Here is a 26,701-nt window from a genome sequence, read left to right as displayed (position 1 = left end):
CTCCTGTGGGAACAATAACTCATCGCTATATTAATCGATGATTGTGCGTCGCGAGTGTTTCAGATGTTCGTCTCCAGCGCGTCGGCTCTGATGGATGTTGTCGGAGTGAATCTACTTCTGGATAAAGGAGAAACTTCATGTGTGATTAATCTGAGGAAGGAAGATCCTGAGCGAATCTCATTCTGTGGGAATAACAATGGCTGTGTCTGTGCTTCTGCTGCTGGTGGCGATCGGTGAGGGCTTTCATTCACTTTCATTGTCCTGTTTAGAGATTGATACATATGAAAATACTATGTATTTGTGAATAGAATAGAAAATTAATATCATAATCAATTAGAAATGTCGTCGGTATCGCATAGATTGCATCCTGTCAGTCTAAATTAACGCAAAAGACATATTTTTCAGCATTTGAGTGCTGTTTTATATAATAGGGAATTAAATTATGTCATAATAGCGAGTATTAGATCAAACTGGATAGTTTGTTAAAAACTAATTGAGTTTGACCTGTAGTTAAAATCAGCAACCGCAAACCTTATTCTTTATGATGGCGTGTGAACAGATTCCTCAAAACGTAATAATTGATTAGATCTTGATTTTTGAGGGTCATTTTAAACGTAATATTGGAGTGTCTAAAGTCAGACAAACTTAGAAAGGGTGTTTGTGCCCTAAAATGTCAAATATATGGGGAATTTTTGCCACTTCTGGTTCATTTCTGACCCTATTAGAAAACTGTGTGTGTGTGTGCAAGGGGATAGTTTATACTATTAAACTTAACGTAGAATGTACAGGTTGTAGGCTAAGGATACAATAACATAAAGTATTGTATTTCTGCACACACGTGCAGTGGATCTCATGAAGTGTCCCGTGGGAAGAGAGCACGACTCCCGGACTGTGTTTGACCCGTTTCATCAGCTGGAAATCACCAACGTTTGGCACACACTTCAAACGGAGCTGAGAGATAAAGAGATATTTTCATATGCACTTTCTCTCCAGTGTGTTTAAGAGAATCTAACGTTCAATTAAGTGGCGCGTTATAGCAGGCTTTCCCAGCAGCCGTAAAACCAGGCCAGATTAGATGTGCTGGGAATTTATAAGGGGAAAAACCTCAGGATCAGGTCAAGGAGAAGCCAGACTGCAACCTTAGATATTAAACATAATCAAGCTCAAACTGTGTGCTATCTGAGCCACAACTTGTGTTTACTCACGCTTATGTTTTTGAATAATGTCTTTTATAATGAAAGTCAATGGGGTCCAATGTCATTTAAGCGGCAACCCTTTACAGGTTCATTAGTTAACATTAGTTAATGTATTAATAACATGAACTAACAATGAGCAATTTGTATTTGTTCATCTTTGTTAACGTTAGTTAATAAAACTACAGCTGTCCATTGTTAGTTCATGTTAGTTACAGGCCTAATGTTAACAAGATTTTAATAAAGTATTAGTAAATGTTGAAATAAGCATTAACAAAGATTAATAAACGCTGTATAAGTGCAGATAATTATTAGTTAACTATAGTTAACTAATGAACCTTATTGTAAAGTGTTACCATTATAATTATAAAAAATATATAGGCCTAAGTTATAAAATATTATCTGGGAAAATATATATATATATTTTTAAAAAGTATGATATGATCCCTTTAATATGTTAAAATTCTGATACATAATCACCAAGTTTGAAATGATTTTCCCTCAGGAATTGCTAGTAAATTTCACAAATATTTAGAAATAAACTGAATTAAACATGAAATTTTAAAATAAATAAATAATAATAATTAGGTTACACTTTATTTTAAGGTGTCATTGTTACAGTGTAATTATATATTTAAGTAAGTAATATTAAGCAAGCACACTTACTATAGGGTTAGGGTAGGATTAGGGTTTAGTTGAGGGTCAGTTGCATGTAATTATGCATAATTTATAGTTATTACTATGGTAAGTGCATGTAACATATGTAACAAGGACACTGTAAAATAAAGTGTTACCAAATATATTCTGATAATGTTTTGCCCATTGAGTTATGTTCTCTGAATGATCAAAACGTCCAGTTTTTCAAATGTTTCAAACTGTTTTGTGAACGTTAAGTGAACATTCCATTTTGCAGACATTCTTGGAACGTTACTTTTGAATGTTTTGAACATTCCGAAACCAGAAGTAGCGTTTAAAAAACGATAGGCAAACATCCGATCCAACTGAAATGTTTAAATAAACGATGCATGAATGATTTCTTTTGAGGACATTATTAAAGACCAGATAAAGCATTCTGGTAGAACGTTTGCTCGTAACTTTAAGAGAACTTTTGCCAGAACTTTTCCCTGTTAGCTGGTATCCTCCTCTAAATACATGTGGTTTATCTCTATTCTTATCCGCATGAAACCCTTTCCTCCATTGAATCATGCATCTATTAAAACGTCTACAAGCTCATAAACTTGTATATATAATCAGGATTAACGAGAGGGCCGTTAAAGCGACTCTCCGGAAGAAAGCGGCCCTCAGACGCGGAGCACGTGTGGTAAAGAGCTTATAGATGGAGTTGTGTTGTGGACTGATGGTTCTGGAGTGTGTGTGTGAGCTGTTACCTCAGCGATGGGATCGGGCCAGCTGGAAATGTTCTCGTGGTTTGGTCTCGACTCTCGAGAGTTGTGGACGCTTTGATTGAGAAAGAAACCGAGTGTTTGGCTCTGCTCGCCTCGGCATTAACAACGGAAGGATGAAAATGCTCATGATTTGTCATGAATTAGTGTGAGAAACCAGACAGAAACAGAATGGAAGTCAGTTCACTGATCCCTCTAACGAGCATTAAATACATAACTTGATTTTTTTATACTACAGGAACAAAGTAAGTACTTTTACTCTAGCAGTCTGGGGATTTTAATGCTTTTGAAAGAAGTATTTTCTTCACAGCAATTAATGCTGATCCAAAATACACTAAATAATATGAAATATTATTCCAATGTAAAACAGCTGTTTTCTATGTTAATATATAGTAAAGTGTAATTTATTCCTGTGATCAAAGCTGAATTTTCTGCTTCCGTCTTCAGCGTCGCATGATCCTTCAGAAATCATTCTAATATGAATTTTTTTTTTTTTTTTTTTTTTTTTCTCATTAGGATGTTATGAAACTTGATAAATGTTTTGGCACTTGCTGTGTGAACACACAAATAAAATATGGACATTATTCGAAAAGGTTAAATGGTCCTGAGAAGACAGTCACTTGTGTTGTTCGCGCATTGGAAATTAATGGAGACGAGTTTCCTCTAGTGGAAGCGTTCGGTACTGCAGCCGAACAACATCTCACTGAAAGCTCGTTTCTTGAGATATCAACCTGTTCCTCAACTTGTTTAGATTTATGGCTTTTATTTTCTCACAGTTTTAGAGTAAAATGTGTTTTGGAAAATATACATTTCATATAACAATTTAAAATAGTAGTTTTGTGCATTTTTCCATAATAAAATTCTATAACATTTTTTTTTAAAGTTTACCTTTTTCAACTTTTTTTCACTTCAGCAATAATTTGCCAGGTGTCGTCTTTAAAAAGAGACCAAACTTCAGTCTGTGATCCAAAGCATCCAACTCTGAGTGAACTCTCTGCTCCTCACCACGGGGCTTCTCAGGTCCTGCGAGCAAATCCCTCCGCCAAATCCCTCCGCCAAAGTAGCAGTGCTTCGCCCTCTGAGAATATAGTTCCCAGTATGTGTACGGTTAGAAGATGGCTGTGTCTCATGTGACCTTGTTATTTGTACACGCTGTGACTATACACATCATAACATGTAAATAGGAAAATGTTGGCGTTATTTTGTCACTTATTGGGAGCAGTATGCTAGCTGGAGCCGTTTACCTCCAGTGTTTGTGCTAAGCTAGGCTAGCGGTGGGTGCGTCAGACAGAGTTACGGCACGCACGGAGATGAGAAGGGTGTGTGTGGACTTATCTAACTCTGGGGGATACGGGGAATAAGATAAAGTCCCAAAAAGTCGGCGTGTTCCTTTAAGTAAGTTCAGTGATGTTTCATATTTGCTGTAAAAAGTTATTCATTTAGTTCATATATATGTATATACACTCACCTAAAGGATTATTAGGAACACCATACTAATACTGTGTTTGACCCCCTTTCGCCTTCAGAACTGCCTTAATTCTACGTGGCATTGATTCAACAAGGTGCTGAAAGCATTCTTTAGAAATGTTGGCCCATATTGATAGGATAGCATCTTGCAGTTGATGGAGATTTGTGGGATGCACATCCAGGGCACAAAGCTCCCGTTCCACCACATCCCAAAGATGCTCTATTGGGTTGAGATCTGGTGACTGTGGGGGCCATTTTAGTACAGTGAACTCATTGTCATGTTCAAGAAACCAATTTGAAATGATTCGAGCTTTGTGACATGGTGCATTATCCTGCTGGAAGTAGCCATCAGAGGATGGGTACATGGTGGTCATAAAGGGATGGACATGGTCAGAAACAATGCTCAGGTAGGCCGTGGCATTTAAACGATGCCCAATTGGCACTAAGGGGCCTAAAGTGTGCCAAGAAAACATCCCCCACACCATTACACCACCACCACCAGCCTGCACAGTGGTAACAAGGCATGATGGATCCATGTTCTCATTCTGTTTACGCCAAATTCTGACTCTACCATCTGAATGTCTCAACAGAAATCGAGACTCATCAGACCAGGCAACATTTTTCCAGTCTTCAACTGTCCAATTTTGGTGAGCTCGTGCAAATTGTAGCCTCTTTTTCCTATTTGTAGTGGAGATGAGTGGTACCCGGTGGGGTCTTCTGCTGTTGTAGCCCATCCGCCTCAAGGTTGTGCGTGTTGTGGCTTCACAAATGCTTTGCTGCATACCTCGGTTGTAACGAGTGGTTATTTCAGTCAAAGTTGCTCTTCTATCAGCTTGAATCAGTCGGCCCATTCTCCTCTGACCTCTAGCATCAACAAGGCATTTTCGCCCACAGGACTGCCGCATACTGGATGTTTTTCCCTTTTCACACCATTCTTTGTAAACCCTAGAAATGGTTGTGCGTGAAAATCCCAGTAACTGAGCAGATTGTGAAATACTCAGACCGGCCCGTCTGGCACCAACAACCATGCCACGCTCAAAATTGCTTAAATCACCTTTCTTTCCCCATTCTGACATTCAGTTTGGAGTTCAGGAGATTGTCTTGACCAGGACCACACCCCTAAATGCATTGAAGCAACTGCCATGTGATTGGTTGATTAGATAATTGCATTAATGAGAAATTGAACAGGTGTTCCTAATAATCCTTTAGGTGAGTGTATATAGCCGCTCTGGAGAAAACCGTCCAGCTCAGTTCAGTTCTCATATAATGGTGTCAATGCAGGTCAAGAATAGTGTTGAATATTAAATTAAATGTTAAATTTAATGTCCCCAACTAAGACAAAAGCCAAAGGCGAATAAGGCGACAGTGGAACCAAAACCTTGAGAGAAACCAGACTCAGTCGCTCAGTTCACATCTGGCCAATGAACTAACAGTGTATGATTATGATTCAGGCATTACAGGTCAGAGGTCAGATTGGATCAGAACATTCAGAATATTATCAGAGGCTGTCTACGGAGAGCCTGGCCACTCCCTATTAACTCCTATTGTACTGAATTGTGGTTGTAGTTCCACCAGAGCTCCACTGGCGGCGATCGCCCATGAGTGCAGAATGAATGGGAGTCTATGGGGCTAGACGGCTAAATTTGTCTCTTTCACCCGATTGCCGTTGAGAAATCTCAGATTTGATTGTAGGTTTTGCAAGTTCAACATGGGTTATAGGTCAAAAGTTGAATGAACGAGTACTTCTGTCCTTTCGATTTCTTACAGGTTGAGTTGTTGTTGCCCATAACACGCTAGCATTCTGCTAATGAACGCTGATTGGTCAGTGAAGGACTGATTATGACCAGAGATACAGCTTGATGGTCTTTTAAAACAACAAAACAAAAACTCTTCCAGCACGTGTTTACCTGTGTCGTGTGTTTGCCTGTGTCGGCTGTGTCGTGTGTTTGCCTGTGTCGGCTGTGTTGTGTGTTTACCTGTGTCAGCTGTGTTGTGTGTTTGCCTGTGTCGGCTGTGTTGTGTGTTTACCTGTGTCAGCTGTCTGTGTTTCCCTGTGTCGGCTGTCTGTGTTTCCCTGTGTCAGCTGTGTTGTGTTTGCCTGTGTCAGCTGTGTCGTGTGTTTGCCTGTGTCAGCTGTGTTGTGTATTTCCCTGTGTCAGCTGTGTTGTGTGTTTGCCTGTGTCAGTTGTGTTGTGTGTTTGCCTGTGTCAGCTGTGTTGTGTGTTTGCCTGTGTCGGCTGTGTCGTGTGTTTCCCTGTGTCGGCTGTGTTGTGTGTTTACCTGTGTCAGCTGTGTTGTGTGTTTCCCTGTGTCGGCTGTGTTGTGTGTTTCCCTGTGTCAGCTGTGTTGTGTGTTTCCCTGTGTCAGCTGTGTTGTGTGTTTACCTGTGTCGGCTGTGTTGTGTGTTTACCTGTGTCGGCTGTGTTGTGTGTTTACCTGTGTCAGCTGTGTTGTGTGTTTCCCTGTGTCAGCTGTGTTGTGTGTTTACCTGTGTCGGCTGTGTTGTGTGTTTACCTGTGTCGGCTGTGTTGTGTGTTTACCTGTGTCAGCTGTGTTGTGTGTTTCCCTGTGTCAGCTGTGTTGTGTGTTTACCTGTGTCAGCTGTGTCACGTGTGTTTGCCTGTGTCGGCTGTGTTGTTTGCCTGTGTCGGCTGTGTTGTGTGTTTCCCTGTGTCAGCTGTGTTGTGTGTTTACCTGTGTCAGCTGTGTTGTGTGTTTCCCTGTGTCAGCTGTGTTGTGTGTTTACCTGTGTCGGCTGTGTTGTGTGTTTACCTGTGTCGGCTGTGTTGTGTGTTTACCTGTGTCAGCTGTGTTGTGTGTTTCCCTGTGTCAGCTGTGTTGTGTGTTTACCTGTGTCAGCTGTGTCACGTGTGTTTGCCTGTGTCAGCTGTGTTGTGTTTACCTGTGTCAGCTGTGTTGTGTGTTTGCCTGTGTCAGCTGTGCTGTGTGTTTCCCCGTGTCAGCTGTGTTGTGTGTTTCCCTGTGTCAGCTGTGTTGTGTGTTTCCCTGTGTCAGCTGTGTTGTGTGTTTCCCTGTGTCAGCTGTGTTGTGTGTTTCCCCGTGTCAGCTGTGTTGTGTGTTTCCCCGTGTCAGCTGTGTTGTGTGTTTCCCTGTGTCAGCTGTGTTGTGTGTTTCCCTGTGTCAGCTGTGTTGTGTGTTTCCCCGTGTCAGCTGTGTTGTGTGTTTCCCCGTGTCAGCTGTGTTGTGTGTTTCCCCGTGTCAGCTGTGTTGTGTGTTTCCCTGTGTCAGCTGTGTTGTGTGTTTCCCTGTGTCAGCTGTGTTGTGTGTTTCCCTGTGTCAGCTGTGTTGTGTGTTTCCCTGTGTCAGCTGTGTTGTGTGTTTACCCGTGTCAGCTGTGTTGTGTGTTTCCCTGTGTCAGCTGTGTTGTGTGTTTCCCTGTGTCAGCTGTGTTGTGTGTTTCCCTGTGTCAGCTGTGTTGTGTGTTTCCCTGTGTCAGCTGTGTTGTGTGTTTCCCTGTGTCAGCTGTGTTGTGTGTTTCCCTGTGTCAGCTGTGTTGTGTGTTTCCCTGTGTCAGCTGTGTTGTGTGTTTCCCCGTGTCAGCTGTGTTGTGTGTTTCCCCGTGTCAGCTGTGTTGTGTGTTTCCCCGTGTCAGCTGTGTTGTGTGTTTCCCCGTGTCAGCTGTGTTGTGTGTTTCCCCGTGTCAGCTGTGTTGTGTGTTTCCCTGTGTCGGCTGTGTTGTGTGTTTCCCTGTGTCGGCTGTGTCGTGTGTTTGCCTGTGTCAGCTGTGTCGTGTGTTTGCCTGTGTCAGCTGTGTCACGTGTGTTTGCCTGTGTCAGCTGTGTTGTGTTTACCTGTGTCAGCTGTGTTGTGTGTTTACCTGTGTCAGCTGTGCTGTGTGTTTCCCCGTGTCAGCTGTGTTGTGTGTTTCCCTGTGTCAGCTGTGTTGTGTGTTTCCCTGTGTCAGCTGTGTTGTGTGTTTCCCTGTGTCAGCTGTGTTGTGTGTTTACCTGTGTCAGCTGTGTCACGTGTGTTTGCCTGTGTCAGCTGTGTTGTGTTTACCTGTGTCAGCTGTGTTGTGTGTTTGCCTGTGTCAGCTGTGCTGTGTGTTTCCCCGTGTGTCAGCTGTGTTGTGTGTTTACCTGTGTCAGCTGTGTTGTGTGTTTCCCTGTGTCAGCTGTGTTGTGTGTTTCCCCGTGTCAGCTGTGTTGTGTGTTTCCCTGTGTCAGCTGTGTTGTGTGTTTCCCTGTGTCAGCTGTGTTGTGTGTTTCCCTGTGTCAGCTGTGTTGTGTGTTTCCCTGTGTCAGCTGTGTTGTGTGTTTCCCCGTGTCAGCTGTGTTGTGTGTTTCCCTGTGTCAGCTGTGTTGTGTGTTTGCCTGTGTCAGCTGTGTTGTGTGTTTCCCTGTGTCAGCTGTGTTGTGTGTTTCCCTGTGTCAGCTGTGCTGTGTGTTTGCCTGTGTCGGCTGTGTTGTGTGTTTCCCTGTGTCAGCTGTGTTGTGTGTTTCCCTGTGTCAGCTGTGCTGTGTGTTTGCCTGTGTCGGCTGTGTTGTGTGTTTCCCTGTGTCAGCTGTGTTGTGTGTTTGCCTGTGTCAGCTGTGTTGTGTGTTTCCCTGTGTCAGCTGTGCTGTGTGTTTGCCTGTGTCGGCTGTGTTGTGTGTTTCCCTGTGTCAGCTGTGTTGTGTGTTTCCCTGTGTCAGCTGTGTTGTGTGTTTCCCTGTGTCAGCTGTGTTGTGTGTTTCCCTGTGTCAGCTGTGTTGTGTGTTTGCCTGTGTCGGCTGTGTTGTGTGTTTACCCGTGTCAGCTGTGTTGTGTGTTTCCCTGTGTCAGCTGTGTTGTGTGTTTCCCTGTGTCAGCTGTGTTGTGTGTTTCCCTGTGTCAGCTGTGTTGTGTGTTTCCCTGTGTCAGCTGTGTTGTGTGTTTCCCCGTGTCAGCTGTGTTGTGTGTTTCCCCGTGTCAGCTGTGTTGTGTGTTTCCCCGTGTCAGCTGTGTTGTGTGTTTCCCCGTGTCAGCTGTGTTGTGTGTTTCCCTGTGTCGGCTGTGTTGTGTGTTTCCCTGTGTCGGCTGTGTCGTGTGTTTGCCTGTGTCAGCTGTGTTGTGTGTTTGCCTGTGTCAGCTGTGTTGTGTTTCCCTGTGTCGGCTGTGTCGTGTGTTTCCCTGTGTCAGCTGTGTCGTGTGTTTGCCTGTGTCAGCTGTGTTGTGTGTTTGCCTGTGTCAGCTGTGTTGTGTTTCCCTGTGTCGGCTGTGTTGTGTGTTTACCTGTGTCAGCTGTGTTGTGTGTTTGCCTGTGTCAGCTGTGTCGTGTGTTTACCTGTGTCAGCTGTGTCACGTGTGTTTACCTGTGTCAGCTGTGTTGTGTGTTTCCCTGTGTCAGCTGTGTTGTGTGTTTGCCTGTGTCAGCTGTGTTGTGTGTTTCCCTGTGTCAGCTGTGTCGTGTGTTTCCCTGTGTCAGCTGTGTTGTGTGTTTCCCTGTGTCAGCTGTGTTGTGTGTTTCCCCGTGTCAGCTGTGTTGTGTGTTTACCTGTGTCAGCTGTGTTGTGTGTTTCCCTGTGTCAGCTGTGTTGTGTGTTTCCCTGTGTCAGCTGTGTTGTGTGTTTCCCTGTGTCAGCTGTGTTGTGTGTTTCCCCGTGTCAGCTGTGTTGTGTGTTTCCCTGTGTCAGCTGTGTCGTGTGTTTCCCTGTGTCAGCTGTGTTGTGTGTTTGCCTGTGTCAGCTGTGTTGTGTGTTTCCCTGTGTCAGCTGTGTTGTGTGTTTGCCTGTGTCAGCTGTGTTGTGTGTTTCCCTGTGTCAGCTGTGTTGTGTTTCCCTGTGTCAGCTGTGTTGTGTGTTTCCCTGTGTCAGCTGTGTTGTCGATGCCTCGAGAGAAAAGAAAGTGCAGAGCTGAAAGCACCAAAGTGACTGAAGGATTGCCGTAAAGCAGTATCTCTGGTCGTACGATGTTTATGACGTCACTGACATTTTAAAAGACTTTTTAAAGCAAATAAGTGACTCTGAAAAATCTAACACCCAGCAATGTGTAATTTCTTTGCATCTCCTTTCGAATACAACATTCAAATTACTAGACAAAAAATGATATCTTGAGAAAAGTGGATTTTGAGGGGTATAGCGCCATAGACCTCCATTCATCCTGCACTCGTCCTGTGAGCGCCCTCATGTGGAGCCAGAGTGGAACTGCACTCGTCCTGTGAGCGCCCTCATGTGGAGCCAGAGTGGAACTGCACTCGTCCTGTGAGCGCCCTCATGTGGAGCCAGAGTGGAACTGCACTCGTCCTGTGAGCGCCCTCATGTGGAGCCAGAGTGGAACTGCAGCCAGTTCAGAAGCCTGAAGTTTACTGAGAGTGGAAGTTCTCCCCTTATTAGACATTCTCTGATATTATCCAGTTCCTTCGTGTTGAAGATCGGATCATCACGCCGGTATGGAGAGTTTGTTGAGGATCAGTGGCGATGGCTGTCGTGTCGAACGGGTTCGTTTCTGCAAACGAGGTGCAAGCGTTTCTCAGGAGAGACTGAGAGAGATGACTTTGATACGAGGGAAGCAGCGAAGCGTTACTAATGTTCCCAGATGTGCAGGCCGGAGTTTCCCTGGAGAACGAAGGGTTTCGTTATGATCCGTAAAGATGAATGCGGATGAAGGGTTAATCGGGGAGGCATGCAACTAATATATATCTCCACACTCCCAGTTACTTGATACGTGGACGGTCACACTTTACAGTAAGAATCATTAGTTAACATTAACTAATAATGAACTGCAGCATTTGTTAATCTTTGTTAATGTAAATTTCAACATTTACTAATACTTTATTAAAATCTTGTTAACATTAGTTAATGCACTGTGAACTAACAATGAACAGCTGTATTTTAATTAACTAACGTTAACAAAGATTACAGTAACAAATGTATTGCTCATGGTTAGCTCATACATTAATGTTTAATAAATGAGCATTATTGTAGTGTTACAGATTACTTTAAGAATGGCAAACATTTCTTGTGTTACAAGTTTAAATATGCAAATGAGCGTGAATCTTATATAAAATTGATCACTGAAAGTTTCTTTGTGGAACCAAAAATGTTTCTTCTATGAAAACCCTTTATTTTGACTTTGAGAGGATTGTTTCAGCACTGTTTCATGGTTGAAATGGTTAACGCTGTTATTCTGCATGCTCTCTTTACTCTGATTCAGACAGATGTAGTTTCTTGTCATAAAGTTTCCTACTTTGGGAATATATTTGCTGATGTTTCTGGTCTTGCGCTGGAATGCGTGTTCATATACGCAGACCTGAAGCCTCAGGCACTAAAACTCTTTAATTTCCGAGGTTTTAGTCCTCAGATTCGTCAGCTATTCTGGGTTTCTCTCCTTTCATCTGGCGCCCGTATGCAGGTCCTGATCACGGGCCAGAAATGTGTTTGGTGTTATCTCAACCATGAGCTTTATTTTCTCCAAGTGTCATTACACCGAATTTAAAAATGAATTATAACACCTTATCTCTGTCCAAAACACCAGCTCGTTCCCACATTCATTACAGGTCTTTATATCCCCTAACGTTCACACACTGAGTGTGAGTGTGTGTGTGTGTGTGTGTGTGTGTGTGTGTGTGTGTGTGTGTGTGTGTTATTTCTGGAATTATTCTTTCCACTCAGCTTGAATTGCGGCCAAGTGATCTAAACGATGTGCAGTTAGTATCTTTAAAACCATGTGTCATTACAGTGTTTATTTGCAGATCTTTTGACATTTGTACATGCGAACATTTCTCAAGTATTTACAGAATGAATTAACCCTTTCAATACTAACATAAACTGAAATTATAGCTGGTAATTCAAAGTGTTTTACATTAAAATTATCTAGATGGATGGATGGATGGATGGATAGACAGATGGGTAGACTGGATAGACAGATGGATGGATGGATGGATGGATGGATGGATGGACGGACTGGATAGACAGATGGATGGATGGATGGATGGATGGATGGATGGATAGATGGATGGATGGATGGATAGACAGATGGATAGACTGGATAGACAGATGGATAGACAGATGGATGGATGGATGGATAGACAGATGGATGGATGGATGGATGGATAGACAGATGGATAGACAGATGGATAGATGGATGGATGGATAGATGGATAGATGGATGGATAGACAGATGGATAGACTGGATAGACAGATGGATAGACAGATGGATGGATGGATGGATAGACAGATGGATAGATGGATGGATGGATGGATGGATGGATAGACAGATGGATAGACGGATGGATGGATAGATGGATAGATGGATGGATGGATGGATGGATAGATAGATGGATAGATAGATAGATAGATGGATAGATAGGTAGATAGGTAGATAGATGGATGGATGGATGGATATTGTAATGCTTTTGAGTTATAGGATTTTTGTAACAACGCTGCTGTTTTTAAGTAACTTATTTTTATGGTACACAATTGTGTTAAAACTTTGGAAAGCCTTTGGAAACTGAATTAGCTTGTGCTGTTACACATACATACATTTATCTCATGCATGTGCTAAAGTTGAGTAGCAAATATGGCCAAATCAAAAGAGAACAAACTGTTTTATTCCATTAGAAAGTCTATGGCTACAAGAAGTTCTCCAAAACACTCAAAGTTTCTAGAGACCTATCTGGCAGGATTATTGTACAAGAAAACCTAATCATTATGGGGAATAAAATGTTTGATCAGAGCAACTGAGAAAAACACTCATTTTACTGCCAAAGACTTGCAGGCGGAGGATAAGAAGGAGGATTATCCGGAGGATAAGAAGAACCCTAGACAAGCATGGCCTTCATGTCGGGAAGTCTTGCCGAATGCCACTCTTGACTGAGAAGAACACAAAAGGCCGACTTGAATATGCTAAAACTCATTTGGATAGTCCTGTGGAGTCCTGGAATAATGTTTAATGGAGTGATGTGACCAAAACTGGAACATTGATGTTCTTCTGAGCAGAACAGGGTCAAACATGGAGGCGTCATCATTTTATGAATGGCTCAAAGTCGTTACTCTTTCAACGGCTTCTGATTGGCCCAAATCGTCAGTGAGTTCTGACCTTGTACCCGCGAAATACCGTTATCTTCATTCCACGTTCACACAGCGCATATAACCGGTAATTTACTGGTAATGTTACAGCTTCCTTTACTGGTAAATTGCCAGAACCAATGTACCGGTATAACCACTGTCCACTTTAGTGGCATGCAGCTATATATATCTGAATAATAGGAGCGGCCCACCAACTAAGAACTTAATTAACAAAGTTTCTCAATCAGGACTCCAATGAGTGTTTTCCCTCTTCCAAACAAACTGACGACTTCTATACTACTACCCTTTTTAAATACAAGAGGTTCTAACGCTCATGCACCCCCTAGTGGTGAGTATGAAAAAAATACCAAAGTAACAGCTAATACTGTTACACCGGTATATTTGAAAAGGTCCTGTACACACATGATCTGTTACCGGTAATTGACCAGTAAAGACTGTATGTGTGAAAGGGGCTAATGTCTTCTGTAGAGCTGTAGAATTTTGAATTTGAGTCATAATTTATTAATTTAGGGTAAAGCGTAAGATGCGCAAGTCTTCCCTATTGTGCCGTTTAATGGTAGCCTGGTTAAACCCAGACCATTCTCAGTAGTAACTGAGTTATGGTCTGGCAAAGCTTCATTAATAACTCATTTCCAAAGGGGCGTCACCAACGGACGTCGCTCAAATGCCTCTGGGCGCAGTTGGATAGACCTAAAACCAATCAGAGCGATCGGCATCATGTAAAGCCATATCCTGCGTCCCAAATCGCCTAAGTTACACTACGCCATAAAAGTATGTACTCTTTTTGTGAAGAAAAGGTATTTACTTTTGAATGTGTAGCAAAAAAGTAGGCAAGCTTTGGGACATACTACTTCATCATCTTTATCGGACGGATCTGTCGCGTGCATCCTGTCACTTAAACTGTCCTGTCAATCATTGTGTCACAGTTAAAATCCTCTATTAAATCTAATTTAATTTCCTACCGTTTCGGAGAGAAATGTAGAAGCACGTTCATCTGCCAGTGGGTCTTTCATGGAGACTGTCCTCATGTGTTTGCAATTTGAATATAATAATGCATTTAAAAGTTGCTGCGCTTCACCAACGGACGTCGCTCAATGGGCGCAATTGGCTAGACCTAAAACCAATCAGAGCGATCGTCATCGTGTAAAGTCCGCCCCAACGTTTCTGATTGGTGCCGCTATTTCGACGGATTAGAAATGGGCTTGAATGAGCTCTTTGCCAGACTACTTGCAGAGCAAATCTAAATTTGCCGGAAGTTGTCTGGGTTTTCCCAGGCTAGTTTAATGGAGTGATGTGACCAAACTGGAGATTTGATGCTCTTCTGAGCAGAAGAATGGTCAAACATGGAGGCGCTCCTGTCATGTTATTCTGTGGAAGTGGAAATCTTGACTGAATGAAGGACATCATGAATTCTTTGAAGTATCAAAGCCATTTTGGCAAAGATGGTGATGCCTTTGGTGCAGAGACTGAAGCTTGAGGATCAATGGACTTTCCTGCAGGATGGGAAAATCTTGGTTCAGGGATCAGTCGTAGACTGTTCTTGAGTGGCCTGGACAGTCTTCAAATTAACATCTCATTTAAAATATTTGGCGAAATTTAAAGAAAGCAGTGGTAATGTGAAAACCAAAGAATATCAGTGATCTGGAAGTTTCTTTAAGGGAGGAATGGGTCAATGGCGTGTTCAAGTCATGTCGAAAAGATCGTAACACACATGAACGCCACCACAAATACGAGTGGGAAGCTCGGGATTTTTTTCTAAAAAAGTCTAAATTATGATATAAAAAGCAAAAGTTATGACGTTAAAAGTAAACATTATGACATATTGGCCCGGTTTCACACACAGGGCTTAGACTAAGCCAGGATTAGGCCTTAGTTCAATTTGGACCTTTATAATGCCTTTTTAGACATGCCTTAGAAAAGAACATTACTGGTGTGCATTTTGAGTCACTAGCTGCATTTCCATTACCCTTCAAATTGCGCAAATTGAAATTGCGAATTGAAAATACGGCCAATGGAAACACGTCAATTTTGCAAAACCTCCCATATATCGCAAAAAAGTTTTCACGCTCGCATGAGTTTTTCAGGCAGTTTGAAAAAGGAATATTACGCAAAACTGCAATGGAAACAGTTTTTGCGCATTATAGTCACATGACGTAGATGGCGCGGTGTGTTTGGACAGAAGACGAGACAGAGTTCTTTATTGAACTCATAAAAGACAAAAGAATTACAAGAATAATGGATTCTAAATGACAAAGAAATGCCACAATCAAGACATCGAAGCAGAAATGAGGGAGAAACACCCCAAAACAAGTATAAGGGTCTTTCCTTGCTATTAATGCTTGGAAAACACACCTAGGTCTCCTTCCTTTAAAGGGGGGGTGAAATGCTCATTTTCACTCAATCTCCTGTTAATCTTGAGTACCTATAGAGTAGTATTGCATCCTTCATATCTCCAAAAAGTCTTTAGTTTTATTATATTTATAAAAGAAAGATAGGCTGTACCGAGTCTTTCCGGAAAAAAACGAGCGGCTGGAGGCGGGCCCTGTGGGCGAAGCTAAAGCTGTGCTAACGCGCCGAGCTAGTAACAACACACAGAGACAATAGAAGCAGTTTTACTCACCGAACCTTTATCATTGTGACTGCTCGATCCTTAAGCATTAGACGATCTGCAAATCCGTAGATCTGGGCTTTGTTTATAAAACAATCATCGTCGAAATGCAGGGAACAAACAGTCTTACACAACTCCGTTTATACTCAGGAAAAACAAACTCCATCCACTGGTGCCTTAACGCTGGGTTCTTTGGGAATCTGTGCAGGGTTGTCTTGCCCTGGCAACCAAAAACACACTTCTTTGGTGACATTGGCTTCCCAAAAGCCGGGCAGGGCGCTTTGATGGCGAACTGCTTTCGCTCTCTTGCTCTGGTCTACGAGTGCGCGCGCGCCCGCGATCTTACCGGAGAAGTGCCCTTAGGACCCATATAAGGAAATTCCGTTACATCTGACGTCACGAAGACCCATACTCGAAAAAAACTTTCCGAAACTTGTGACAAACCGGAAGGACAATTTTTGGCACAGAAATACTCCTTCAAACGTACAATTTAATTTTTGAAACTTTGTCCATGTTTAGCATGGGAATCCAACTCTTTAACAGTGTAAAAAACTCAGTATGCATGAAATAGCATTTCACCCCCCCTTTAATAATAACGGCTAGTGTGGTGCCTGTGATATACGTAAACCTGCCAATATCCATCGCCATAATTATTGGAATGACTTATCGTGAGAGAAAAAAATTACGTTTCAGTTGCATAACATCGGTTAATGGAAACACCGTCATTTCACAATAGTGAAATAAGCTAATGATCAATAAAATTCAGCTCATATCGGTTGCTTTCGGTGACGTGAACTCCATTAAATCTGCATATAGCGCTGAAATTGAAGATCGGATTTATATCCATTTTGCAAAAACACATTTATGTGACCAGGTGTAAATGAAATCGTTTTGATAAATCAGATCTGTAAAAACGCATGAAGTGGCCAGGTGTAAACAGCCCCTATGTTGCTGTCTGGGGTGTATCAGATGTCCTGTTAAAACTCATCTAACCAGTTGCTGTGTTTGATGTCCTCAGGGTGTGTGAAGGGCTCGTCGGACAGTCGTTCCCCTCGTCTGGCGCTAGAGAAGAGTCTCGGCTGGCCGTCCAAACACACACAGTGCCTCCACATGCTGAAACACCTGCATAATGGCGCCCGCATCACGGTCCAGATGCCGCCCAACATCGAGGGCCACTGGGTGTCCACCGGGTGAGAGCGTTAGAGCCTTTCTTTTCTTTTAAAAGGCCATTAGTATTTATGTATATTATCGATTTAATTGCAAGAATACTATTAGATGAGAACAAAACTTGAACTGAATTGATCTGAATAATGATACTATCAGCCCCTTTCACACAGCAATCCCAGTAAACTACCGTAAAATTGGCAGTAAAAATGACCCGGTAAATTACCGTAAAATTGCCAGTAAAAATGACCCGGTAAATTACCGTAAAATTGCCAGTAAAAATGACCCGGTAAATTGTCAGTCAAATTTACCTGATAAATTACCGTAAAATTGCCATAAAAATGGCTTTACAGGTAAATTCCGAAATATACTGTTTACACAAGCAACGGCGTTCTGGCTTTTTACCGGTAAGAGACCATTTATACATCAGCTCCAAAATACCGTTAAATTCTGTGATTTCAGTCATCTGAAGTGATCTTTAAACGCCACGCCGTTGTCTTCATCCACCCGCATGAGGAGAAGTGCTTTAGTCTCGCTATCACTCCAATTTGAAGACATTTGTAAACATTACTGAGTAAATGCGTCATAATTTTATGACCTCGTAGGTGCAACATACCTCTTCATTCCGTGTTCACACAGCGCATATTACCGGTAATTTACTGGTAATGTTACAATCTCCCTTACTGGTAAATTGCCGGATCCAATTCACCGGTATATTTTAAAAGGTCCTGTTCACACATGATCTGTTACCGGTAATTTACCAGAATTTTGAATTTGTGTCATAATTTATGAATTTTACAACATTAAAGTCGGCATAAAGCATAAGTTGCGCAAGTCTTTTCTACCCCTTTGTGCCGTAAATCTGAGTGAAAGGCTTCTCAAACAACAACAAATGTGGGCGGGGCTTAATTTTGTCCGTGGGGAATTGATTGGATGGTTATGGTTTGCTATTGGTGGATCTCATGTGAGTGACAGGTTGCCCCGCCCACATCATCAGAGAAGAGAAGAGATGCTGCGAGAGGAACTTATTCTGATTCAAGATTACCAGGAACATGAAGTTAAAACAATAATAATGTGCATAGATAAACAACTTATAATAAACACACTGTAAAAAAATTCTCTGTAAAATAATGGTAAAATACTGGCTGCAGATTCACCTGTTATTTTACAGTATTTATACTGTGAAAATATTTTACGGTTTATTACCGTAAACATGAAATTCATTTTTCCAAATTTACAGTAAAATACTGGCTGCAGAGTCGCCAGTAATCTACTGTAATTCTACAGTATTCATACTGTGAATTATTTAACAGCTTTTTTCTGTAAAATTAAATGCAGTACATTATCTCTGTAAAGCTGCTTTGAAACAATCTGTATTGTAAAAGGTGCTATATAAATAAAGGTGACTTGACTCTCTCTGTTCCCTCATGGCAGCTGTGAGGTACGACCCGGTCCAGAGTTTCTCACGCGCTCGTACCGCTTCTTTCACAACAACACCTTCCAGGCTCTCCAGTTCTACTACGCCGACAACCACTGCACTGCCCCGACATACACACTCCTCATCCGGGGCCGACTGCGACTCCGACAGGCGTCCTGGATTGTACGGGGCGGGACCGAGGCCGACTACCAGATCCACCGCACACAGGTATAGAAACATAAACACATGTTCAAATGTACGGATAAGGACATATTGGTAACACTTTACAGTAAGTTTTCAATAAGGTTGCAAAATTGGACAACACGTCAAGGTCAAGTTAATCAATACATTTTTAAGATCAAAAGATCTGTTAACAAATCAAACTGTAGCATTCTTTTACCGTTTACAGTCTTTTCACCGTAGCATTATTTTACCGTTTACCATTTTATCGTCTTTTCACCGTAGCATTATTTTACCGTTTACCGTTTTATCGTCTTTTCACTGTAGAATTCTTTTACCGTTTTTTCACCGTAGCATTATTTTACCGTTTTATCGTCTTTTCACCGTAGCATTATTTTACTGTTTTTTCACCGTAGCGTTATTTTACCGTTTACCGTTTTATCGTCTTTTCACTGTAGCAGTTTTTTACCGTTAAAATCACGATCGTTTTTTACAGTGTACTGTAGAAATAAACGTGTGTTGTCTCGACAGGTTGTGTGTCACTCGGCGTCGGTGGCTGAAGATCTCGGTCAGAAACTGAACCGCACCTGTAAAGGCTCCTCTCGGGACCCCGGATCCTGGGAGCCTCACGTGAGTTATGACCTGTGGAGCGACGAGAGCGTCTGTGACTGCGACTGGTACCGAGGCCTGAACTTCTCCATGCACGAGCTTCAGCTGCTGAGGCTGGAGAAACAGTACCTGCACCACAACCTGGATCACCTGGTGGAGGAGCTTTACCTGGGAGACGTTCACACCGACCCCGCGCAGAGGATTTACTACAGACCCTCCAGCTATCAGCCGGCGCTGCAGAACGCCGAGGTGAGCCCAGAAAACATTCAGTGAACATTCTGTCTGAAAACTGTGGTGAAGTCACTGTAATCGGCAGCCTGGAGTGACTTACTGCTGTAATAAGCAGGTTTGGAAAAAGCAACTAATAAATCATCTTAATAAATGTAAAATAACAAATATGTAAACATCCTTGAAAGAAAATTAATTTTATAGGCTTCAACATCAAATGTTAGTTTTTTTGTAAAAAAAAAATAAATAAAAAATAAATAAAATAAAAGCAATTTTCACATTTACAAAAACATACATTTAAAAAAATATTAATTATAAATCTAAAAAACATTATTATTCATTACAAAAACATTTTTTATTATAAAAATGTGTAAATATCCTTAAAAAAAGACGTTTTAAACATTTACAAAATGTATTAATATTATTATTATTCAGTACAAAAATGCACTATTATTAATTACAAATCTTTTTTCATTAAAAAGCAATTTGCAAATTTACAAAAAAGTGTTTAAACATTTACAAAAATGTATTAATTACAAAAAATAATATTATTATTCATTACAAAAATATTTTATTTTCATAAAAATATGTAAATATCCTGAAAAAATAGCAAACATAAAATATTAGTTTTTCTTCATTACAAACAAATTATTCATATTATTATTTATTACAAAAATATTATTATTCAGTACAAAAATGTATTATTATTATTATTAATTATAAAAATATTATTCATTACATTATTATAAATTACAAAAACTATATTATTCTAAAATATGTAAACATCATAAAAATAGCAAATATAAAAGTTTTTTTTACAAATTTACAAAAAAGTTTAAACATTAACAAAAATATTATTATTATTATTAATTACAAAAAAAATATATTATTATTCATTACAAAAAGTTATTTTTAGAAAAATATGTAAACATCCTAAAACATACTTACTTAAAACAACTGTCTTTTATCTACAAATGTATTTAAAACATTTACAACAATAGATTAAATTAATTATTAATATTATTATAATTAATTACAAAATGTATTATTATTTATAAAAAATATTGTTCATTACAAAAAACATTATTATTCATTACAAACACTTCAATTATTATTATAAAAATATGTAAACATCCTAAAAAAAGAAAAAAATATATAGCAAACATAAAACAGGTTTTCATTAAAGAGAAATTTACACATTTAAAAAAAAGAAAAAAAAAGTAGTATTATTAATATTATTCATTACAAAGCGTGTCAGTGAGAAGTGTGTGTGTGTGCGTGTGTGTGTTTTCCGAGACTGAGATGATGTTTGAGTTTAGGATGAAAGATCTTCTCTTAACGCTGAGATTCGTGATCTGTTGGTGTGTTGAAGGATGTTTATCTCTCTGCTCGACTTCTCCTTCATCTGGAAGAGTTTTATCAGGAGGATCTCAGTAATAATCATAATAATAATAAAAGAGAAGACGGCCTGCCTTGCTCTCGTCTCTGTTGAAACAAACCAAACCTCTTTCTGTATGAATTAATGTCTCAGCTTAGAGTAAACATGACTCTGGTTTGAGTCTCAGACTCGTGTTTTCTCTCAGTAAGAGGCAAAGACTTTTGACCAGCAGCGTTTAGTGATGAGAAGGGGAACACTTTACTACTAGAATGTACATCTCCTGAAGAAAATGTGAGTGGTGCTTGCAGTGGCAAAACTCGCAATTCGGTTGCTAGGGTGTTTCTAGTGGGTTGCTAAGGTGTCCTGGGTGGTTGCTAGGTTGTTGTTAGGGTATTCTGGGTGATTGGTATGGTGTTGCTAGGTGGTTGCTAAGGTATCCTGGGTGGTTGCTATGTGGTTGCTAGGGTGTTCTGGGTGGTTGGTAGGGTATTGCTAGGCGGTTGTTATGGTGTTCTTTGTGGTTGCTAAGATATTCTGGGTGGTTGCTAGGGTGTTCTGGGTGGTTGCTAGGGTGTTCTGGGTGGTTGCTAGGTGGTTGCTAGGGTGTTCTGGGTGAGCAATACATTTGTTACAGTATTTGTTAATCTCTGTCAACATTAGTTAATAAAAATACAGCTGTTCGTTGTTTGTTCATGTTAGTTCACAGTGCATTAACCAGTGTTAACAAGATTTTAATAAAAGTATTAGTAAACATTAAAAAAGATTAATAAATGCTGTAGAAGTGCAGTTCATTATTAGTTAATGCTAATGAATGTAGTTAACTAATGTAAACTAATGAACCTTATTGTGAAGTGTTGCCATGAAAAGACTCTGTTGAAAACTATAAACAGTTTTGCTGCTTCAGGAAAAACTTTGGGGTAAATAAGATTAAAAATGAAAGAAATTAAAGCAAGGATTCATTAAATTGACTTTTATAATGTTACAAAATATTATATATCAAATAAATGCTGTTCTTTTGAACTTGTGTTTTTTTGTTTGTTTTTGTGCAAAAGAACAGCTTTGTAAACACACACTGTATTATGTGCACGTTGCTTCGTTTTAGTAGTTGCTTTTGTGACACAAACCAGCTTCGGTCGACATGAGCTCGTAAAAAATGTAATATAGAAATTCCTCTTTATGGAAAGATGTTTACTTTTTTCTTGTGCTATTAAAAAACGGGTTGAAAAATCAGCCACAAGAGCCCATCGAAGAATAAGCCGGAAAGAAAAATCAAAAGTCCTCAAGCATGTGGCGTCCATTTCAATCCCATCATGCACTGCGTCATCGCACACCATTAAAGCCCTCATTAACACATCGTTCCTGATTTAGCCACTCGACGGACATGATTGCAATTCCATCCCTGAGTCTCAAAAGCAGAACCAGTGAGTGTGTGTGTGTGTGTGTGTGTGTGTTCAACGGTGGTTTTCTGGGTGGATCAAACTCTTGTTTTCTGCATGTGTGTATTCAGTGTCATGTGCCTCATGCATGGGTGCTTTTTATTGATTGTGTATTAATAGAAGCATAACTAGTTTGCAGTTTGAAAGTATCATTTATAGTAAAATATAATTTACAGTTTTGTAGTTTGAAAGTATAATTTACAGTTTAAATATAATTTACAGTTTTGCAGTTTGAAAGTATCATTTACAGTTTAAATATAATTTACAGTTTTGTAGTTTGAATGTATCATTTACAGTTTTGCAGTTTGAAAGTATCATTTACAGTTTAAATATAATTTACAGTTTTGTAGTTTGAATGTATCATTTACAGTTTTGCAGTTTGAAAGTATCATTTACAGTTTAAATATAATTTACAGTTTTGTAGTTTGAATGTATCATTTACAGTTTTGCAGTTTGAAAGTATCATTTACAGTTTAAATATAATTTACAGTTTTGTAGTTTGAATGTATCATTTACAGTTTAAATATCATTGTGAAAAGCGCTCTGCAAATAAATGTGAACTGAATTGAATTGAAGGTAATCAGATTCCGTGTTTCTGGTCTGTTGTCAGAACCACGACCTCAGCTGTGTCTCGTGTGGTATCGTGTCTCTCTCGGACCCCCTCCACCCGCCGGTTCTCCCGCACGGACCCGAGCTCACGGTGAGTCTCCACGGGCACTGGGTGTCCCGGCGCTGCGAGGTCCGGCCCGAGGTTCTGTTCCTCACACGACACTTCATCTTCCACGACAACAACAACACGTGGGAGGGCCGATACTACCATTACTCTGACCCGGTCTGCAAACACCCAGCGTTCAGCATCTACGCCAGAGGACGGTACAGTCGCGGGGTTCGGTCCACACGCGTCATGGGCGGCACCGAGTTCGTGTTCAAAGGTGAGACTCTTCGAATATCATTCACAACTCCTAACGTACAATCGCCTTGGGCCTGTTATTTTGCTGCAATAAGAAATCCAAAAACTAGTGTTGTCGATTTAATGCGTTAATTAGGCCAATTTAATTAATTATGGAAAAATATGATTTAACGCACCATAATTTGATATCTGGGTCGCATGGAATCCATGTGGGCCAGATCTGGGCCGTGTGGAATCCACGTGTGCCAGATGTGGGCCGGATCTGGGCCGTGTGGAATCCACGTGTGCCCGATGTGGGCCGGATCTGGGCCGTGAGGAATCCACGTGTGCCAGATGTGGGCCGGATCTGGGCCATGAGGAATCCACGTGTGCCCGATGTGGGCCGGATCTGGGCCGTGAGGAATCCACGTGTGCCAGATGTGGGCCAGATGTGGGCCGTGTGGAATCCACGTGTGCCAGATGTGGGCCGGATCTGGGCCGTGTGGAATCCACGTGTGCCCGATGTGGGCCGGATCTGGGCCGTGAGGAATCCACGTGTGCCAGATGTGGGCCGGATCTGGGCCATGAGGAATCCACGTGTGCCAGATGTGGGCCGGATCTGGGCCATGAGGAATCCACGTGTGCCAGATGTGGGCCGGATCTGGGCCGTGTGGAATCCACGTGTGCCAGATGTGGGCCAGATCTGGGCCGTGTGGAATCCATGTGTGCCAGATGTGGGCCGGATCTGGGCTGTGTGGAATCCACGTGTGCCAGATGTGGGCCAGATCTGGGCCATGAGGAATCCATGTGTGCCAGATGTGGGCCGGATCTGGGCCATGAGGAATCCATGTGTGCCAGATGTGGGCCGGATCTGGGCCGTGTGGAATCCACGTGTGCCAGATGTGGGCCGGATCTGGGTCATATGGAATCCACGTGTGCCAGATGTGGGCCGTATCTGGGCCGTGTGGAATCCACGTGTGCAAGATGTGGGCCGGATCTGGGCCATGAGGAATCCACGTGTGCCAGATGTGGGCCGGATCTGGGCCATGAGGAATCCACGTGTGCCAGATGTGGGCCGGATCTGGGTCATATGGAATCCACGTGTGCCAGATGTGGGCCGTATCTGGGCCGTGTGGAATCCACGTGTGCCAGATGCGGGCCGGATCTGGGCCATGAGGAATCCACGTGTGCCAGATGCGGGCCGGATCTGGGCCATGAGGAATCCACGTGTGCCAGATGCGGGCCAGATCTGGGCCATGAGGAATCCACGTGTGCCAGATGCGGGCCGGATCTGGGTATTAATGGACTTTAATGAACTAATTCTCCTTCCAGTGAACCACATGCGTGTGATGCCGATGGATCTCGCAACCACGTCTCTGCTGAACGTCTTCGAGGGGAACGAGTGTGGCGTTCAGGGTTCGTGGCGTGTTGGCGTGGAGCAGGACGTCACTCCGACCAATGGCTGCGTGGCGTTGGGGCTCCGCCTCCCGCACACGGAGTACGAGCTCTTCCGCGTGGAGACGGACGCTCACGGGCGAAACCTGCTCTACAACGGCCAGCGGCCCAGCGACGGCTCCAGCCCGGACCAGCCCGAGAGGAGAGCCACGTCCTATCAGATGCCATTACTCCAGTGCAGGTCAGAGGTCATCGCCGAGGGCCCGCAGCAACTCAGCAACCGTTGCCGGGGTGGTTACCATGGCGATCTGGCAACAATGGTGGCGATTTTGAGTTTATTCGCGTTTATGTTTGCAGACAAATAAGTGCATTTTCATGCCAGTTGCCGGGGTGGTTACCATGGCGATCTGGCGACGACGGTGGCGTTTTCAAGTTTATTCGCGTTTATGGGATTCTTTTGATGAAGGACCAATGTGGATGTTTCTGGAACATGTTTGACTTGAAGACCCAGAATGCACTTGTGTAATAATGATTGGACTAATTAAAACTGCTGCACAACGATAACCGCACTTTATTAGAACGAACGAAGCCCGACGCTTTCACTTCTGACGAGACTTTGTTTTCCACGAGTGTTGAAGGAAAAAAAAAAAAATCACGCCCGAAATGAAGATTCTGTCATTGTTTATTCACTTTCTTTCCCATTCATAGAGAGCAGGAGCCTCGCTCATAAAGACGAGTGGAAGACAATTTGAGAAATGTTCCTACAAACTATTTATAAATGTAAATGCACTCCAAATGTGTGTGTGTGTGTGTATATGTGTGAGTGTGTGTGTGTGTGTGTGTGTGAGTGTTTGTGTGAGTGTGAGAGTGTGTGTTTGAGTGTGAGTGTGTGTGTGAGAGTGTGTGTGTGTGTGTGAGTGTGTGTTTGAGTGTGAGTGTGTGTCTATAAATGTGTCCCTTACTGTCTCTGTAGGACTTATTTTGTTGGTGTGACTCGAGTAGCTTAAAAAAAAAAAAAAATTCTCGATTAACGTTTGACAGAAACCGACCAGCTCACAGGTTTGAAATGACAAATGCTAGAACTTTAATTTCTCTGTGTGTTTTCCCCCGTAAAGCATTCGTTGCAGAACGAGTGAGACGTGGACGTTCATATCAGAGGTATTTTTATACGAGAATGAGTTTAAGACGACGATATGAACCATTTCAAGGGCTACATGGAAGGAAAGGGAAATATTAAAGGTCCCATATTGTCAAAACTGAAATCTCCTGGCTTGTTTAATTCGTCTAGTGTCGATGAAACTACCATACAAGTTTCAAAACAGTCGATCCACAGACACATGCACACAGTCTGCATAAAGTAGCTGTGCCTTTCCACGAGCCGTTGTGACTTCTGTATAAATGTGATGTCAGAACTACTCAGTCTCCGCCTACAGTCCCACCCCCACCAATGGTGGGTCACTCTGAAAACAACAGGCCAATCAGAAGAGAGGCTCATGAATATTAAGTAGTCAGGCCAAACTCGACCTGTTCTTGGCGGAGCTCCTGAGAAACGAGCTGTAAAAATATACAGAGATGGTTTTTGGTTCTTATACCGCAAATATATATTCTTAAGGACATCAAAACCTACAATAAGGTCTACAATATGGGACCTTTAATAACTGTAGATAATCACTGCTGACTTTATAGAGCTGTTTTCAGGAGGGTTTTTAACACATGCTGTTTCAGGCCAGTCAAACTCCACGGACCACTGACCCTTCACATTCATCAACAGTATATTTATAAATATGCTGACGAAGTGGTAATATCGATTAGACATTATTCTTACATGTGCTGGAATGAACTGTCACTTTGCAAAATATCTTTATAGAAAAATTGCAGATATGCTGCAAAACATGATGTTCTTCCTCAGTGTTTCTGTCTCGTTTTCCAGCACAAACATCTAAAGATTCTTAAGAAGCAAAATTAAGGGTCAGTTGATGTTTTTTAATAAGTTTCATAGCTATAACATAGTTCATATTTCATACTGTATAATGTGGATGTATTATAGTGTCAATCCTGAGCGTGAAACACAAAATCACATTGAGAATTTAATGGAATAAAAATGTCCTGCTTTATTCTGACATTGCCGTCATTTTAAATGCATAAAAACACATTTAAGATGTTTATATCTGTTGTTTTGCTGTGTAATGAATATTAATAACTGTATATTAAGATCCATGTTTATCGACTACACACAGACATCAACCAAAAAAAATGTGTATTAACTGTTTAACCATTACATTCTTCAGCAAAGGACAACAGAATGACAATAAATTTGAAACTTGAA

The 26,701-nt window shown here is 41.6% G+C and overlaps 1 protein-coding gene across 1 annotated transcript in view; it reads left to right on the top strand.

The window, feature by feature from the left end:
• Positions 1-26,701, top strand: part of LOC307161148 (protein APCDD1) — a 26,760-nt gene extending 59 nt beyond the window's left edge. The window contains exons 1-6 of the mRNA XM_079875700.1: positions 1-233; positions 16,698-16,869; positions 18,278-18,488; positions 18,972-19,298; positions 22,702-23,023; positions 24,313-26,701. The exon at positions 1-233 is cut by the window's left edge and continues 59 nt beyond it. Coding sequence (XP_079731826.1) covers positions 197-233; positions 16,698-16,869; positions 18,278-18,488; positions 18,972-19,298; positions 22,702-23,023; positions 24,313-24,740 — 1,497 coding nt within the window. The 5' untranslated portion in view covers positions 1-196 and the 3' untranslated portion in view covers positions 24,741-26,701. The remainder of the gene's footprint in view (positions 234-16,697; positions 16,870-18,277; positions 18,489-18,971; positions 19,299-22,701; positions 23,024-24,312) is intronic.

Source organism: Squalius cephalus (assembly GCF_949319135.1).
Source record: "Squalius cephalus genome assembly, chromosome: 7".
Lineage (NCBI taxonomy): Eukaryota > Metazoa > Chordata > Actinopteri > Cypriniformes > Leuciscidae > Squalius > Squalius cephalus.
Note: the sequence above shows the minus strand (reverse complement) of the source record. Positions and strands in the feature narration are given on the sequence as shown.